The sequence below is a fragment of the Lampris incognitus genome, chromosome 1 (assembly GCF_029633865.1).
Source record: "Lampris incognitus isolate fLamInc1 chromosome 1, fLamInc1.hap2, whole genome shotgun sequence".
Classification (NCBI taxonomy): Eukaryota; Metazoa; Chordata; class Actinopteri; order Lampriformes; family Lampridae; genus Lampris; species Lampris incognitus.
Window position 1 is genome coordinate 141,311,560 of NC_079211.1, and position 18,270 is coordinate 141,329,829.

An 18,270-nucleotide genomic window follows, 5' to 3' on the forward strand; every position below is an offset into this window, starting at 1 on the left:
CGGTCTCTGGTACATTTGCCTCCACCTAGTGTGGTGGTGGCGGCGGCAGCGGTGAGGCTCCACTTGCCAGGCTGGCCCAAGAGAGCAAACCGGTGGCTCAGCAGCCAGCAGGGAGGATAAAGGCTCCACAATCATGTCAGCTTGCCTCAGGTGTCCTTCTCCCCACTGGCACTAACAAGCCACAGTGACCCTGTCCAATTTGCTCTTCTTCTTTGGAATCAGTTTCCGGATCTAACATGTATGGCTGAATTACTGCTATATTACCACTTGCCATTGTGTAGCGTACAGTAGCAAGCAAAACAAAACAAGCAGAGGTTAGAGGTTTAATGAGAAGAGTCAACAGTGAGCAGGTATATTCACTGCAGGTGAGTGGCAGACGGGTGGGGAGCTGCAGGCGGGGGATTGGGGAGATATGAATTAAGGGCGGGGATAATTTGCATATTCATTATTTCTGTAAAAAAAGATTTAATGGGGGAGGGGTACATGTGATTTTCAGGATTTTAGCAAGATAATTTAACTTATTTTGCAGAAAAAAACATCAATTTAATATATCAAGCAGAGCATTTTATATCTTAAAACATGACTGGAGGAGGACTTGAACAAGTTTTAGCTGAGATAGCATATTTTTAGCCACTAAGATTGTATTTAGAGACTATTGAGGTTTCCGCTGATAATTGATACTGAATAATGATCTTCTGCAAGTAACAGCTGTCATGTATAGCGAAGCAAAAGTAATAGAAAATGTCCTTGAAATATCCTGGAAAATTATTTTTTAAAAAGTGGGAACCCTGGTAATAAAATGGTGGTATGATTCCATGTGACAAGTCAGAGTTGAGTAATTCAAAATCCCAAATGCTAACAGAATATCACTTTGCATTTAAACACACCTAACACCGTTGGCCTTCTCATTTGGACCAGTGTTGGAACACAACTTTCCACCTTCTGCTCTGTCTATGCCCACCTCAAACCTGTCTTATCTGTTCTCCATGAACATCTTTTCATGGGGTTACCGGGGTTATTGATTTTCCTGCCAAATGGTGAATATTTTTTGGCATGTTATTTTTTCACTGCATTGGATAGATGTTTTTTCCATAGCCATTCATTATATTTTGCTATAAAATTGCAGGCTTGTAACAATGCTTCACATCCATGATTGTCTTCCACTTTAGGAAGTGTGTACATGGCTTGGAGCTAAGACAGTCCACAAACATTTAAAGTATTTCACTGAAAACTCTGTACCCTTTGCTCCTCCCCCCAAATCCTAACTGCCTCCACAGACTTACTGATCGTATGATTTTGTGTCTAGATTCGTAAGAAGGGCTCTGTGCGAGGCTTGAAAGCTGCAGAGGAGTAGCTGGGCCACTTGTAGGTCTAAGGGTGACTGTAAGTCTTAACTGCTGGAAGGCAGTGGCTGGTAGAGCCCTTTTTGCTTACTTCTCTGTTAAGTCATATGCATTCCTTGTGTTCTTCTTCTGGGGTTTCTGTATTGCTTCATTGGTGTGCTGCTTTCACTCCATACGGTGGTGTTGAGAAAGGGTTTTAAGGTCCACTTTGTTTGTATGAGCACGAATGTGGGTATTTATATGCACCTCCCTAGCTCAGTCTGTATTAATTAATCAATGCCATTTGATCTCGGAGAAACATTAAATATTTGCCATATTGTATTGCTGACAGTCACGGTTTGTGTGAGTGTGTGTGTGTGTTAGGTGTGCCTGTGTACTTAAATGCATTTTCAATATGTGTACTCTCAGACGTCTTGTGCAAACTGTTCTCAGTATTGCATTGGGCTCTTAAGTTGGTGGCCAGCAGTCAGAAACATACAAAGGAGGCCTACTTCAAGCCTTGTACCCGCAATCCAAAGAATCACCATAGAGAACACAAGACAGAAGAAAAACGGTCCTCTTTGGCATCACATGTTCTCATTCCTCTGTATAACGTTCTCTGTAAGGCCATACCACTGGTTCCCTTTTGGCCGTGCTCTAAATATCAGTCTGAGAGCTTTTGGCCGTACAAGGAGAAAAAGGGAGGAATCAGGCTGGACTGGCCAAAGTGGGCCAGGCTCAAACATTCCTGGCCTACTACCAACACAGAGTATTTTGTGCTTTGCCTTTTTCCCCCTCTCATCTCGCCCAAACCGGCATGTGTTTCCCATTTTCCCCTGGAGTAAGTAAACTGGCGAGTGCCATCAAAGAGGGCTGTGGTTAGGAAGACAACCAGGCCTGAGCCTCTGGGCTTAAGGATCAACAGGGTCACAGTGAGTCTATATAAGACGGTGTGAAGGAGTGTTAAGACTCCCAAAATGGTACCCACCACCCACCCTGAGATCCATGGCTCTCCTAAATCCATGGTTTCATCACAAGCTTCCAGAAAGTCCACGTCCTTAGGATTTAACTGTGCAGACTTTAAAGGCAAAGCGAGTTTATTTGTATAGCACATTTCATGCATTAGCAATTCAAAGCGCTTTTACATAAGGCATAAAAATTTATTGAATAAGAAATGCAGAATGAGAAGGAAATGTAAAAACCTAGTAAAAGAAAAACATGAGAATAATTTCAAAAATAATGTAAGGTTAGAAAATAGAATAATAGAATGGTTCAAGTGCTGGATCAAGTGCAAGGTGAAAATGGTCAAAGTGCAACTCGGTGTGCTGAAGATTTAGTTAAAGGCATTGAAAAACAGGATTTTGCCCTTGATTTGAAAGTGGTCAGAGTTGAGGCAATTCTTTATTGTCTTCTGGACGTTTGCTTTATGTGTACTATAATGACTAAATGCTGCTTCACCATGTTTTGTTTTAACTTCGGCAATCGTTAGCAGACCATTCCTGGATGACTTGAGAGGTCGAGAAGGTTCATATGGTAAAAGCAAGTCAGAGTTGTATGTTGGTGCTAAACTGTCGAGAAATTTGTGACACACTTGAAGCCAGCACAGGGATCTGAGAATTGGTGTAATGTGTTCAGGTTTCTTGGTCTTTGTTAGGACCTTAGTAGTAACATTCTGAATGAGCTGAAATTGTGCGAGAGCGTTAACAGAGACCTGAGAACAAACCATAACAGTAGTATAGCTTACTGGAGATAAATGTGTGGGAAAGTTTTTCCTAAGTCTTGCATTGATGTGAACCCTCTAATTCTTTGCTAGGTTTTTGTGATGGTAATAAGCTGATTTTGTTATTGACTTGATATTACTATTGATATTTACACTGATCAGCCAAAACATTAAAACCACTGACAGGCAAGTGAATAACATTGATTATCTTGTTATAATGGTACCTGTCAAGGGGTGAGATATATTAGGCGGCAAGTGAACAGTCAGTTCTTGAAGTTGATGTGTTGGAAACAGGAAAAATGGGCAAGCATAAGGATCTGCACGACTTTGACAAGGGCCAAGTTGGGATGGCTAGACGACTGAACTGGGTCAGAACATCTCCAAAACGGCAGGTCTGTGGGGTGTTCCTGGTATGCAGAGGGTCAGTACCTACCAAAAGTGCTCCCAAGGAAGGACAACCAGTGAACCAGCGACAGGGTCATGGGCGCCCAAGGCTCACTGAGGCGTGTGGGGAGTGAAGGCTAGCCCGTCTGGGTTGATCCCACAGAAGAACTACTGTAGTAGAAATTGCTAAAAATGTTAATGCTGACTATGATAAACAGGTGTCAGAACACAGTGCATCACAGCTTGCTGCGTAGCCGCAGACCAGTCAGAATGCCCATGGTGACCCCTGTTTACCACTGAAAGCACCTGCAATGGGCATGTGAGCGTCAGAACTGGACCATAGAGCAATGAGAGAAGGTGGCCTGGTCTGATAAACCATGTTTTCTTATACATCATGTGGACAGCCGAGTGAATGTACTTTGTTTACTTGGGGAAGAGATGGCACCAGGATGCACTATGGGTAGAAGGCAAGCCAGCAGAGGCAGTGTGGTGCTCAGGGCAATGCTCTGCTGAGAAACCTTGGGTCCTGGCATTCATGTGGATGTTACTTTGACAAGTACCACCTACCTAAACATTGTTGCATACCAGTTACATCCCTTCATGGCAATGGTATTCCCCGATGGCAGTAGCCTCTTTCAGCAGGATAATGCACCCTGTCACACTGCAAAAATTATTCAGGAATAGTTTGAGGAACATGACGGAGTTCAAGGTGTTGTCCTGGCCTTCAAATTCCCCAGATCTCAATTTGATTGAGCATCTGAGGGATGTGCTGGAAAAATAAGTCCAATCCATGGAGGCGCCACCTCACAACTTACAGGACTTAAAGGATCTGCTGCTAACGTCTTGATACCAGATACTAGAAGACACCTGCAGAGGTCTTGTGGAGTCCATGCCTCGTTGGGTCAGAGCGGTTTTGGCAGCATGAGGGGGACTTACACAATATTAAGCAGGTGGTTTTAATGTTTCGGCCGATCAGTGTACATCTGAATCCATAATTACACCAAGATTTCTAGCTCAGTTTTTAGTCTTCAGATGAGTTAGGATGAGTACTGACTTTTAGCCTTTCTTCTCCGTTGCTAAAAACAGTTATCTCAGTTTTGTTTTGCTTTTTTAATAAATTTATTTGTTTTTTTCCCCTTTTCTCCCAATTTAGTGGCCGTCTATCCCTATTTTAGTTCAAACACCCACCCCCGTACTGCACGCGTTCGCCAACTGCTTCTCTCCAGCCGGCAGTCTCGAAGGAGACCGCCTCCCCACTTTCGTGACGAGGCGACTCCAGGCCGAACCACTGCTTTTTCCGACACACACAGAGATGCATTCATGTGACGAACACAAGCCAACTCCGCCCCCCTCCCGAAGACAGCGTTGTCAATTATTGCTGCTTCATCGAGTCCAGCCACAGTCGAATCTGACGAGACCGGGGCACGAACCCCAGTCCCCAGTGGGCAACTGCATTGACACAAAGCCGATGCTTAGACCGCTACACCACCGCGGACAGTTACCTCAGTTTTGACTTTATTTAGATGAAAGAAATTTCAGTCACACCTCGTCACTTTTTTTTTTCAATACCTCAACACTGTATCTATGGGACCATAGGGATGCTTATAAATTTTGCTGTCGTCTGCATATGTAGTTATGTAGTTTTGTATCATTTGGTCCACTAGGAGCATGTAAAGGTTAAACAAGAGGCCAAAGTCCCGAAATGTGGGCAATTCCGCATTAGTTGCGCAGATATGTAGTTGCCAAATGAAACAAAATAGTCTCTGTCATGTGGGTAGGACTTTAAACATTTTAGGACTGTGGTGAAAAGTCCAACACACTTTTCCAGTCTTTCAAGACATATTGTGTGGTCAATGGTGTCAAAAGCAGCACTAACATCCAGAAGAACTATGATTGAAATTTTGCCTGAATCAGTGTTCAAACGAATCTCATTTAGAACCTTAATCAGTCCTAGTGCTGTGATGAAGCCAAAACCCAAATTGGAAGTTGTCAAAGTAACCATTAGATGTTAAGAAGTTGCTAAATTGCTGGTAGACCACTTTTCAGTCATTTTTGCCAATGAAGGGTAGATTTGATAAAGGTCTGTAGTTGCCAGTTACAGATGCAGGCTGCTCTTTTTTTAGTTGAGGCTTAATAACTGGAGCTTTAAAAGCCTTCAGAAAATTGCCTGATAGGAGAAAGCTATTATCTATTTTTTCTATTATTCAAGGAGACATGCAGATGGCTTAAGATGTCTTACAATTTCTTTGAGTTTTGTTGCCAGTAGTATTAAGCTGTCGTGTACCAAATTACTTTTTTTATTTATTTTTTGCCTCAAGGTCTTTTTATTTTTATTTTCACATTATAGCACCGGTCCAACAAAACAGAAAAAAACTTAACCAGTTCCCCCACCCACCAAATTACTTTTAGATAATTCTGGGAAAGCAATTTTTTCTGATTGACATGAAATGTTGATGACTTGTCAAGTGCTCATAATTTTTTTTTTCTCTCGATAAAACATGTATTAAACCGAGAACTTGACATTAATTTCTTGGGCCACTTTGTCAAGCTTGTTTCTCTCCCTGTGCGTCATCATTATTTCTCAGTATTTCCTTTAGCATGGGTGTTGGTGGACTGGCCATTCACTTATCCTACGTCAGTGAAACGTGAAAATGGATGTTTTCTTTTTCACTGAAAAGGAAAACGTGCAACGAAAGTTGATTTTACTGTACCATGTGATTTAAATTCACTTATTCATTTTCGCTGAAGATTGAACTTTATTGAAGGTAAATCAATTTTAATAAGTTAAAAGGTGAGTCTTCATGGGATGAAAAAACTCGTATTCCCATACCACATGCTTTTTTCAAGATCATACCGTCGCTGCCAGGCAAAAACCACAAATCTGTAAATTTGGCTTCTTTTTTTTTTTGTGAGGGAGAGAGAGATGGATGTTCCTACTCAGTATTGCATGTGAAATTGTAACATCTCTTATGAAATAATATAGCCCCATGCAGCTCCTACTATTTTTCAGGATGTTTATATTCAAGAGCTGTAAAACTGTTGAATCACATGAATATCCAAAATATGTACACTTCTTGTGAAAGTCCACCATGGCTTGTTTTCCTCCGGTGGAGCGGTGGCTGTTTGCGCTCTCTGAAACAACAGAAAAAAATCAACTTTACTTGAAGGTGCACTGGTGAAATGTGTTATATTCAACCAAGCTGGGCTGTTGTTCTGTAATATTGTGCTCAGTGCTGCCAGTAGTGATCGGGGTTATACCCCAACAATAACAAGCTAAGCTAACGCTATAGAGATGTGCTGTGTGCCCCGGTATTTTTCATTGTGTTTTTTCTGAAAAAAAAGTTTTGACTATGGGAAGTCTACGCGAACACTACAAGCTAAGTTTCACCATTTCCTGCTAAAAGCTCAACAGAGGATGGCGTTACAAGTGCTGACAAGGGGGGGGGGCTTATTTCTCACTGATATACCTATACAATGGGTTTACCACGGGGAATATTATAAGCAGGTTTGATGAAGCTATAACTAAAGAGGAGAAAACCCAGTGAATAGTAATGATCATTAGGAAACAGCGGTGAAAGTGTTTGAAACTTACCTTGTCCACCAAGCCTGGAAAAAGTTCAGAGCACGCACTTATCCCATATCTTGTTAGCAAGACACAAAATGTGCTTTTGCCCATTGCTTTTAAAAGCGCCTCCATTGATAGGGGAAACGGTGATACATTTTGCATGTTATCGTCTAGACTTTTCATCTTTTTTGACTTTTTAAAATATAAATGCTTAATAGTGAAAAATGCCGGACCACGCAGTGCCTTTCTATCCCATTGCTGTGGTTATTATTGCAGTATAACCCCGACCATTAATGGTGGCACCACGTGCAGTGTTAGACAGCAGCACTCCATCGAGCAGAACTTTGTACTCCGTGTTCGATTTTTACATGTTTTATGCCGTGCAGGTTAAATATTTGATGTTTGACCGACGGTCCGACGCACCTTCATTTAAAGTGACTCACAGAAAGGTGAATCAGTTCGTCTGGACACAAAGTTCATGTGTCCAGGTGAACCGGTTCCACTTCTTACCTGGATTATTGAGCACGCATAGAGACGTTAATTTAAAGTGGATTTTTGTTACTTTAAGGACGGCACAAACTGCCACTAGTCGGCAGCGGGAAACAAGACAAGCTGGAATCTTACAGGAAGTGGATAAAATCGGGATATTTATTTGATTAAGCGCTTTCGGAGCACTTGAAGATTTACGCCCCTGGAAAATGGTAGGAGTTGCATGAAACCCCAATACAACTGGATTTTTGATCGGAGCTAGAAATAATGATCCCCCCCCCCCCATTTGCTAGTTAGCTCCTTTGCAGATGTGTTTTTTGCCCGACAATTACAATAATTGCCACATTGGAGCTGACTACAGCTTGGGGTAATGCTGTGAATGATCTTTGGTTTGCTGAACTTTTTTTTACCTGTCCAATTGGAGGACAACTAAAGGCAATCCACTTGTCCGATGACACATTTTGCTCGCTCCAGATAAGTGGACAATCGTTGGTGTCGACTCCAATTCATTGTGCACTTAAAAGTGGAGAGAGGTTCGGGGGCTATTGGTGCCAGGGTAGTTAGCGTGCCTATCAACAGTAGCAGACCAAGTGCATGCATTATTAATATTATTGTGTAATAATGTTTGAGAGGAAGGATTGTCTAATACTTTTTAAATATGAGGCAGGCTTACTAAGTCTACAGCTGAGATGACTGGAGCGGAGCCTGTCATTTAGGTTAGGATTAGAGATGGCCCTATATTGATAGATTATGGATATTGTGATGAGACTAGATCATCTGGGATTTTACTTGTCGTTATAATCTGATAAAACTTGGATGTTGTCTTTCCCTGGTCTTAAAGGCTGCATGAGTTAAATGATGAAACTTGCTGAAGTTATTAAATTGTGTTAGCAGAGTGAAATGAACAATGAATGCCTCTACCTGCTTAGTCATCATATCCACATTGCTAATGATAATTTCTCAACAATTTCTTGTATGTAAATATCTTAAGAAAGCACCAGTAGTCATTACCAGAATATCACTACATTATCAATATTGAGGTATTCAGTCAAAAATACGGTGATAATTTGATTTTGGCAGTATCACTAGTTTGGGTTTAGGTGCTTGTGGTAAGACTGTACTGGGCAAGTGAGAAACACCCTTCGGTGGGAGCGTTGCACCAGGCTTGTCTGTCCTCTAATGTGCTAACGTTGCTGTGGTGCTGGTGAGGGGGATGGAGAGTTGGGAGGGGATGGGAGGGGAGAGGCCTTCAAGATGGCTCCTTTCCCCTCATTAACATACAAATGGATTTCTGCAGTTGAAAAGGGGTCTGTGATTGAGTAAGGACTGGAGGTAGGTTTTAAAGGATGGCAAAGTGGTAGGATGAATTCTCATGCCGTTTCATCAGATCTGTCTTTTCCTCCTTTTTCGGGGCACCCTTTGCTTGAAATGTTCAAGGTGTTCAGCTATCAGATTCAACCACTAATTGACTTTCTAAAGCCATCAGGCTCTGGGTGGGAGAATCTGAAAGTGATGCTTTTATCCATTTGGAAGATAAACAAGGAGCTCGATAGCAGTGTTTCACATCATTTTCAGAAAAGATACAGATTTCAGTTTACATAAGATTTTTTTTTTCCAGTTGCTCGGTCATTCATGATGCAAGCTGTGAGTCCCAGTGTAGTACTGAATTATGACTGTAAACCTGACCTCTTTCACAACAAAGCTTTCACTCTTGCAGAATTCCACTTGTTGACACATGCATCCACAAACCTGCCCCCGCTGCACGCCTTACTATGTGTGTTTATTTTCCCCCTATTCTCACTACAGCTTCGCAAACATGGCGACGTACGAGGAACCAGTGCTGCCAACGAGTGAAAAGTCAAGGATTTTAACCAACAATGAGGACAACGTTGATGAAGACTTTGAGGAGGGCTCCCAAGGTGCCACCTTTACCTTTACTGATTCAGGCTGTTGGGGAGGGGACTGTGCTACTGACGATCAATAGAGCAGATCCCTAACTTGCACCCATAGACACTCTATCCACTGAGGAATTGATTTCTAGAAAGCGACACGATCTTAGCAGATAAGCCCCTGGTTAATTTTGACTGGGCAGAGAAAGAACAGATATTGGTGCCATGATATTGACAAGACCTAGTCCTGGACAGAAAAAAAAAAAAAAGAGGAGTTGCTTGTGATAGAGATGAATATTTACAAAGCAGTTTAATTGGCTTGATTGCACAACGGCAGGTGTTGGACCAAGAGCTCTTGTTATTTCACTCTGAGAGGAAACTTTGTTTTGTAGACTATTGCCATTTTAGTTTTCCTTTTGTGTAAAAGTGGCCTCGGAAACATTCCTCTCAAGACGGTGCCCTCCCTGGCCTTTCTGCTTTGCTTTGTCTACTTCTCCCTTTTAGCTGTACTTTAGCTCAGTGGTTTGCATTCCCCCAGCATGAGTCTATTTACCCCCTCATATTCATGTTCCTTCCTGCCACAACCTTCATTAAGAGATTACCAACACTTTTGGTGTCTCCAGCCTCCACCCTTCTCAAAGCTCAAAGCACTGCATCTTATTAACACTGACAATCCTGTCCATGCAAGTATTTGCTCTCACTCCCATGCAAATTAGGACAAACTCAAAGCACTCACACACGACGGATGCTCACACAAGGAGAAACACAGGTGAATTCATGCTCTCACACTGACATATGCTTTCACACAGATGCGGATGCCTTTGCAATGACTGATCTCTTAAAAAGCTCATCCCGGGCAGATTCATGCAGGCTTGCACAGCTTAAGTATCCTAGTTTAGAAGCGTTTACAGGCCTATTTTTTTTCTTTTCTTTTTTTTTTCCCAACACACACTCCCTATTGTAAACACACACACACACACACACACACACACACACACACACACACACACACACACACACACACACACACTTAAATACAAGACTGCATTCTCCTCATCCCCCAATGGGTGTCCCTAGAGGAAGGAAACACACTGAAAAACAGCCACAGATGGTGCTACACCCCTTCCATCTTTGTCACAAGCGACACTGCACCGCTCTGCTCACCTCACCTCACCTCACCCAGCCCACCCTTGAGACCTGCCTTACTCCAGTGATTCTGAGGTGGTGTGCGTTTTCCTTTTGGTGAGGCCTGCTGAGCAGGGCTAACAGGTAGTCTGTTTCCACAAGGCCTCTTGTGTGTGCTTCATGCTAGCTCTGTTTACAGAGCCATAGCAGCCCTGCCCTCACCCAGTCAACACCAGCACCACACACTGCCTGCCTTACGATCTGGGCCTTTTATAAATATATTTACTGCTCTGTACCTCTGCAGCCAGCTATTGCTCTAGCTACCTCCCTTGTCTCAGACTGGGACCCTCCCTGCCCTCTTAATGTTAGCACGAGTCATTTAGCTGTTACTTTATGGTAAGAAGCCCATTCTTGTGTTTATTTCAGTGCTTAGCAGAGAAGTTGTCCGATAAGGTTGTGATGACCCTACTTATATTGTTGAGGTTGTAGGAACTTGATAGCATTTTTCTTTTTCTTTCATTTTCTTATTTTTTATTTGTGTGTAGGTGTGCATGTCTGTTAAATTGTCTGATCAGATCATGAGTTCGTTTGATTGCTTTTCAGTCTCTGCATCCCCCCCCCTTCCCCCATTATGTAAAGCAGACATGCACGTACTTGTACCGGCGCATGTTTGAGGAGCTGTGTTGTTTACATTTTGTAAACTTTATGGGTGAATGTGAGCACTTCCTCAGTACTGGGTCGTCTGCTTGTCCCAAAGAGCATCAGTAGGTCACCAGTGTGATTTACTAAAGCGTTTGGCACATCTCTGAGGCTGTTGGTACACTTAACTGGCAATGATCAGGGCAACGTAAACGGAGCAAAGTGAGACAAAAATCTGCATAAAGTTCTACCAGGCAAGTTTTTTCACGAGTGGCGCAACACCGCTGAGGCAATACCTGATATAATTCCCTCGAGTATTTTCTGAATGCTGCGTTTCCTTCAGCAGGCACCAAGTAATAACGGGAATAAAGTGCAACGAGGAAATCCAGTGCATAATTGTCGCTACAGAGGGCTATAGTTTCACATCTGAAACCATCACTTTTGGTGGAAATATATAATGCCGTATTGAGTCAGTTGATTTCTTAACTCCTGCGAAGCTCCTTTTTTTTCCAGAATATGAAATAACGTGGCACTGACTTGCAGTGTTTATCATCACAAGTGTTACTCAGAATTCAAATACTGTCCTCAACTAACTTGTTTTTCTTTTTCTTTTTTCTTTTTTTTTTTTTTCTTTGAGAGTTGTGTTTGTGTGAGTGTGCATGTCAACTTGTGCGATCATATTGTGGGTTTGTTTAGGATTACTATTAACCTAAACTGTTTTTTTAACAAACATGCCCGTACTTGGATTGGAATATTTTTGCGGGGCTAAGATTCTCTCTCCTTTCTTTTTTCTTTTTTCTTTTTTGTTGTTTTGTTTGTTTTGTTGGTTTTTTTTTACAAATTTTGTAAACCTAACGGGTTGACGTGATCACTTCCTCAGTACTGGATTGATGGCTTGTCCCAAAGAGCATGGATAGATCGCTGATGTGGTTCATTAACATGCGTTCAGCACTTGTCTCGGGCTGTGATATACCTAACAGTCTTTTTTTTTAGGGCGATGTAAAACCAGGCAACGATTTCCATCATGAAAGTGAGACACAAAAATCCAGTAGAATTCAACCGGACGTTGTTCTGATGTGCTGGACAGAAACGAAGCTGAGGTTGCCTCGTGTGACGTTTCCCCAAAAAGCTGCCTCGTGTATCACAACCTTTACTGTAACTCATTATTTCAGTGGGGAGATTGGCAATACATTCGTATCATGGAGGGAGGCGGTGGTGATGTGGCCTCTGATTACATTATGAGACTACTTAAATAAAGCCTGTATATCTCTGTAACTGTACCCAGCTGTCATGAATACCTCTCCAAGAGATAGTCCTGTGCAAAACCGTAACTGGTCTTCAGTATGAGCACTGTCTCCATCTTTACAACCCCTGTTGTCAATTGAATAGAAATCCCATTGGCAAACGAATACAGCCTAAATCAATGGTTTACCATCTGTCAAAATGACGACATGGGAGGGGGGAGTCTTCACAAGGAAAAAAAAACTAGTACGATCATGATTTATCAAATCTACAACTGTTTAATTTCTGAAAAGCTTGCTTTTAAATGTTTCTGATCATGTTTTGAAATTCAGGGGACATGGTAGTGAATGTATGATATGTTGTGCCTTTTCTTTCCGTAGATTTTGTGCCATAAAGTCTACATGTTGTATCTAAATATCAAATAAATTTCACCTCAAAACCTGTATTGATTCTGCTGTGCTTGATTCACAATACTGAGCGTGCGCCCACACGGGATTAAACGGTACATTTGATGGATTGTGGATTGCTTCAGATTTACTTCAGGTGGAATGAATTTGCTGACAGACGGGCTGAAAAGATGAACTGATGTCTATTCTCTTTCTTTTAAAATCTTTACCACAACAAGATCCCTCTTTCTCTCCCCCATGGTCCTGCCGGTAGCAGCCAGAAATCCCTTAAATGTCACAGCACAACAACTCGTAGGGCACAAGTTTTGGTTTCCGGAAAGTTGTCCAAGTCCACCGGGCCACAGCGTGGACATCCTTAAGGCACCAGTGTAGGCTAACGAACTTCATAACAAACGCACTTTTATAGTCACCGACTAGACACACCTTTACAGTGAAACCGAGATATTGGTGAATTTTATCTTGACAAATCGTTTTGAACTGTTTTGAGTGGAGATTGAATTTACAAATGGGGATAGCCCCACGGTAAGATACGCTTCTGGTCAGAGAAGCCTTTCAGAAAGCTTGCTGGTGACTCCTGAATGGCCTCGTCTGTCTGGCCTCCCGGAGGTCAGTGGTGTCGCACAACAACAACGGAATCGGTGCTAAAGAGCAGGAAGAGCAGCCAGTCTGCCGTCTGAGATATCCGCCGTTTTGTTTGTGGAGATTGGTCACATGTGCCCGCTGCAAGGAAGCCAGTCCTATCTGCCCCAGAACAGGCAAATATGACTGTTTCTAAAAGTGGAGATGGGCAGAGCCGCCCACATACCTCCTGTTAAGTGACAGCTCACACTCAAGTCTACAGCAGGCAGGCACCATCCAGCCATGTGTCTTCTCCACGCAGAAGACGAAGGGACATGTCAGGAGTGAGCTCCTGTAGTTTAAGTAAATGAGGGAACAGATGAATAGAGATGATGATTCTCCAAGGGGGTTCAAGATTTCCCGCAGCAGGACACCTAGCCATCTTGCTGAAGATTTCTATAGCTGACACAGCCAGGAATAAGAATACTGCTGGGTATTCAGTGCAAAATAAGTTCATTCTTTGCTCGTAAGTAGAGGTCACAATTCTCAAAAATGGGTCAAACTGAGTTTGGATTGACTACACTGCAGTGTTCTCTGCTTAGAAAAAAAAAAACAAAAAGAATTTGGGCGAGAGCCTCTGTAACAAGAGGAAATGGCCACTGAGTCTCACTCGATCCCCACCTACCCTGTTCATGTGACTCTCCCAGGGCCAGATTTGCACAGGGGCCACCGGTTTTCTGGGAGAGGAAAGTTATTTTTGGCCTCTCTACGATGGCAATGATGTCAGAGTGCTTCCTTGTCTTCCGAGTTTGGGTCAAGTTTAGCCCTAGAGATTCTCCTCAGTCTTTCCTGTTGTTGTGGGAGAAGTGGAAGAGGCGTGCAGCCAACAGACGAGCGGAGGTGGGGGTCTTTATACCGCAATCGTCCCCTTAATACAATGGCGTTCCTCTGGATGACAGATGCTGCTTAACCTTCCTGACCCAGGAATTGAGATGGCTCAACTGAGTGACAAGCCCATGGAGGACACACACACAGGCTCTGCCCCCCCCCCCCCCCATATCCCAATTGCACAGGACGCTGTCCCTGCCAAGGGAAGGAACCGTCTCTTTGGGCAGTCCCAAGTGATAACATACGTCTGTTCAAAGAGAAGCTGTGTAAATGCCATGAATTAAGGGTAAACGACTAAGACGCTCCTCTGCGAACTCATTCCTATTGGGCAAAATGTTGAGACGGATCGTTTACTAAATCACAACAGAAGAGAGTGGCACAGAGAGGATGCTCAAGAGCCTTTTAAGCTGTCCATAGCTGTGAGCAACCTCAGCAGCAGCTCAGTACCACATGTACCTTCAGTGGGGACTTGGGTTGGGTAAATGGGACTGTGCCATCAGTTTGTCATACTTGTCTGTCTCCGTTGAAAAGGGCTGCAGACAGGAGCAAGAGAGCAAGTGCCTCAGGGGTATTAGTCAGACTAAGCAATACGATAATAGCTAGTTTCTACACTTGACCCTTAAGCAACTGTTTCTGGTATATTGATAAAGATATTTGATGACACCCATGGGCCAGTATCATCCATTATCCAAACTGCTTATCCTGCTCTCAGGGTTGCAGGGATGGTAGAGCATATCCCAGCAGTCATTGGGCGGCAGGCGGGGACGACACCCTGGACAGGCCGCCAGGTCATCACAGGGCCGACACACGCACTAGGGACAATTTAGTACAGCCGAGTCACCTGACCTACATGTCTTTGGACTGTGGGAGGAAACCGGAGCCTCCCGGAGGAAACCCACGCAGACACAGGGAGAACATGCAAACTCCACACAGAGGACGACCCGGGACGACCCCCAAGGTTGGACTACCCCGGGGCTCGAACCCAGGACCTTCTTACCGTGAGGCAACCGCACTAACCACGCCCCACTGTGCCGCCGCCCGGGCCTGTATCAGTTAAAGGATAATCATCCATGAAGGATGCAGGGGTACCACGTTCGATAGTGGCGCTTGCCAAGGCCAAAGTGTAGAAGCACACATTATAAGGTTGGTCAAAATGAAACTCTGTAATGGTGCCATGTTCAGTTATCTCTCAGACATGGTAGTCCTCCAGCAAGGTTTACACCTTGAATGTACACTAAGTGCTGAAAGCATTAAAATAATACAAGATTCAACAATCCACCAGGCCTCAAAAGACAGCAAGTAAGCTTATAACCGTATACCCAGCCCAACACCTTCAGTCATCGTATATTGCTTTATCGTACTTGATTACATGTAAACTTGGGTAAAATGAAATAGGACATTGTGGTTTAATAAGTGTCAGTTACTTATATAGACTAAGACATTTATCGTGGAATGAAATCTTGTCAGTTGCATATCGATTAATTAGAATTGTCTTCAGAAAGCATAGAAAACGTATACAATGAATGAATTGGCTATTTGATAGCTGAATGTGTTGTCAAGTGGGGGAAGTCGAGGACGCTTCATGACATTTAAAAAAAGATACAAACATACACTTTGGATGTTATAAAGAAGAAATAAGTCTAAGGCGTTCTTTATTTTGAAGAACTGAAGTGGTAAGTCTCTCTCTCCCTCTCTCTCTCCCTCTCTCTCCCTCTCCCTCTCTCTCTCTCTCTCTCTCTCTCTCTCTCTCTCTCTCTCTCTCTTCCACATATGAGAAAATAAGGGAACGGGTGAACACGAGGGGTAACGCGTGCAAAACAGGATCTTCCAGGATCTATATGGTGTGAAATGCGTTCCAGATATGATGTATCCGTTATTGATTCAAAAACAGGTTTGACCATGACGGTTTCAACCGGCGTTGATTCGTCCCCTTCTCATGCCAGACGCTAGGTGGCACTGTGTCTTTTTGATAAACGTCTACTTATTCCCTGTGGGTACTGAGCTTGCTGAGATAAAATTCCCCCCCAAAAAGTGCCCACAGTAAAGACTGACGGAAAGGGATAACGTGGTGTTTTCTTCTCACAGAATTTATATATATATATATATATATATATATATATATATAGAGCTTGCAAAGACACCGAGGTGCCCTAATTTTACACAAAAAGAACATTAAACCTTTGGAGATGTAGACTGTGGTCTCTTGTATTACCGTGTAGTGTTGGTAAAATGCAGTGGTGCTTTACATTGTCCATGGATTTGAGAAGGAGCATTGTGAATGTATTTTTCGAGAGTATATATATATATATATATATATATATATAGGCCTACATTACACCTTATCCCCTAAATGCCAGTTGATGTGAACTCGTTCAAGTTAAAGCTACATAAACTCAAAGACTTGTAAACATCTCAAGAGGTCTCACATCCAGAATCACAAGTGGACAGCAATGGTGGCAAGTAGCACGAGAGAGAGAGCGAGAGAGAGAGCGCGAGCGAGAGAGAGAGAGAGAGAGAGAGAGAGAGAGAGAGAGAGATGCACCAAACCCTACTAGATTACTCTATCATGGTGCCTTGCATAGGTAAGTGAAAAACGAACACACGTTTTTATTAACTCTCATAATGTGCAAATCGTTATGGATTGGTATCCGTTATTCAGATATGGGAAAGGAGAAAAAAACATTTTATGGACGGGGGAATATTTCTTTTTCTGCCTCAGACCTTGCGAGGGAAATCTCACGCTTATAAGAAAACGCCTCTAAGTCATAACCTCCCCATTGGGCTGCAGCCTCTCTTTGCTGCATACAGATAAATTTATATCACTTGCCAAACTTTGCCCATAAATTATCCTGACGTAAACCCTGCTGCCGCCGCCGCTGATGAAAAAACCCCCACAAAAAACCGTGAAGGCCCGTCTAACACATAACACAGTATAATACTTAGAGAACGCTATTGATTATCAAGACCAGAGTCCAGTACCGTCCTCATGATTCAGTTCAGATCGTCTTTTAAGGGGGATTTTATCCCCCCCCCTTTGGGACTGGCGTCAATGTAAGGACGCCTGCAAGCGAGAACACATACAAACGCGCAGAGCCCCCCCCCCCCCACACACACACACACATACACACACATCTAGACCCAAACTACTGCGATTAAGACGGGTCGGAGGGATACAGCGTGGCGTGATACGGCAGCAGGAGAGTGTCTCTATCTTGACGTCCCTCCCCATCCCTCCCCATGTATTTTGATCTCCAAGGCGTCCCCTCATATCTGCCGCTCAGCATCAGCTTCCGATCAGCCGCCTTCCCTCTGCCCCGCCAGAGAGCCGGCCCGGGTCCTGGGTTTCACCATGACGCTAGTGGGGGGGGGGCTATTTCTCTCATTTTTCAATAACGTATTGGCGTAAAATGACTTAATTTCCGTGATAACTCCGTTTTCTTTTGTCTCCCTCTTTCACGCCAATAGGGGCAAACTTGTTAGGCTGTAGTGTTTGGCGTTTGTGGCGGTTGTCGTATTGTTGCAAGTTGTGTCGTTCTGGGCCAGAGGGAATTTTGAAGAAAGAGAAAAGACTCCCGCACGTTGCCGTTGGCTATTCACTCCTACCGACGTCAGTGTGGCAGCATACTCGTCACCGAGTCATTTAGTGTGCTTAAAAAAAAACAACACAAATATAGCCTGAAATTGTTTAGAAATCCTCTGAGGCTACTGAACAAAAAAAAAACGGGAATAAAAATACCAGTTATTGTTGGTGGATTAGTGGACGCGGAGCCTGCCCGGCCCGGCCCGGCCCGGCGCGCCGCGGCCCGTTTTAAAGATCCGCCGTGTTCCGCCGCTGTGCGGTATAGGCCGCTCCGCGGACCACCTTAACACATCGTCCCGCCCCCGCCGCGCTCTGCGGGCCTTCTGATTGGCGGAGGATTCGTGGATGGAAGTGGCTGCAGAAATGCAAAACCTGTTGCTGGCTCTCAGGACGCGTTGATCTCACACAGCGCCAAACGCCAGACCGGAGTGTGATGTATCCGTGAGTCGCTCCCAGCTGGAA

The 18,270-nt window shown here is 43.6% G+C and overlaps 1 protein-coding gene across 1 annotated transcript in view; it reads left to right on the top strand.

Annotated features, from left to right (window-relative positions):
* Positions 1-12,813, top strand: part of pitpnb (phosphatidylinositol transfer protein, beta) — a 43,179-nt gene extending 30,366 nt beyond the window's left edge. The window contains exons 11-12 of the mRNA XM_056281140.1: positions 9,287-9,399; positions 12,127-12,813. Coding sequence (XP_056137115.1) covers positions 9,287-9,334 — 48 coding nt within the window. The 3' untranslated portion in view covers positions 9,335-9,399; positions 12,127-12,813. The remainder of the gene's footprint in view (positions 1-9,286; positions 9,400-12,126) is intronic.
* Positions 12,814-18,270: the final 5,457 nt, after the last annotated feature.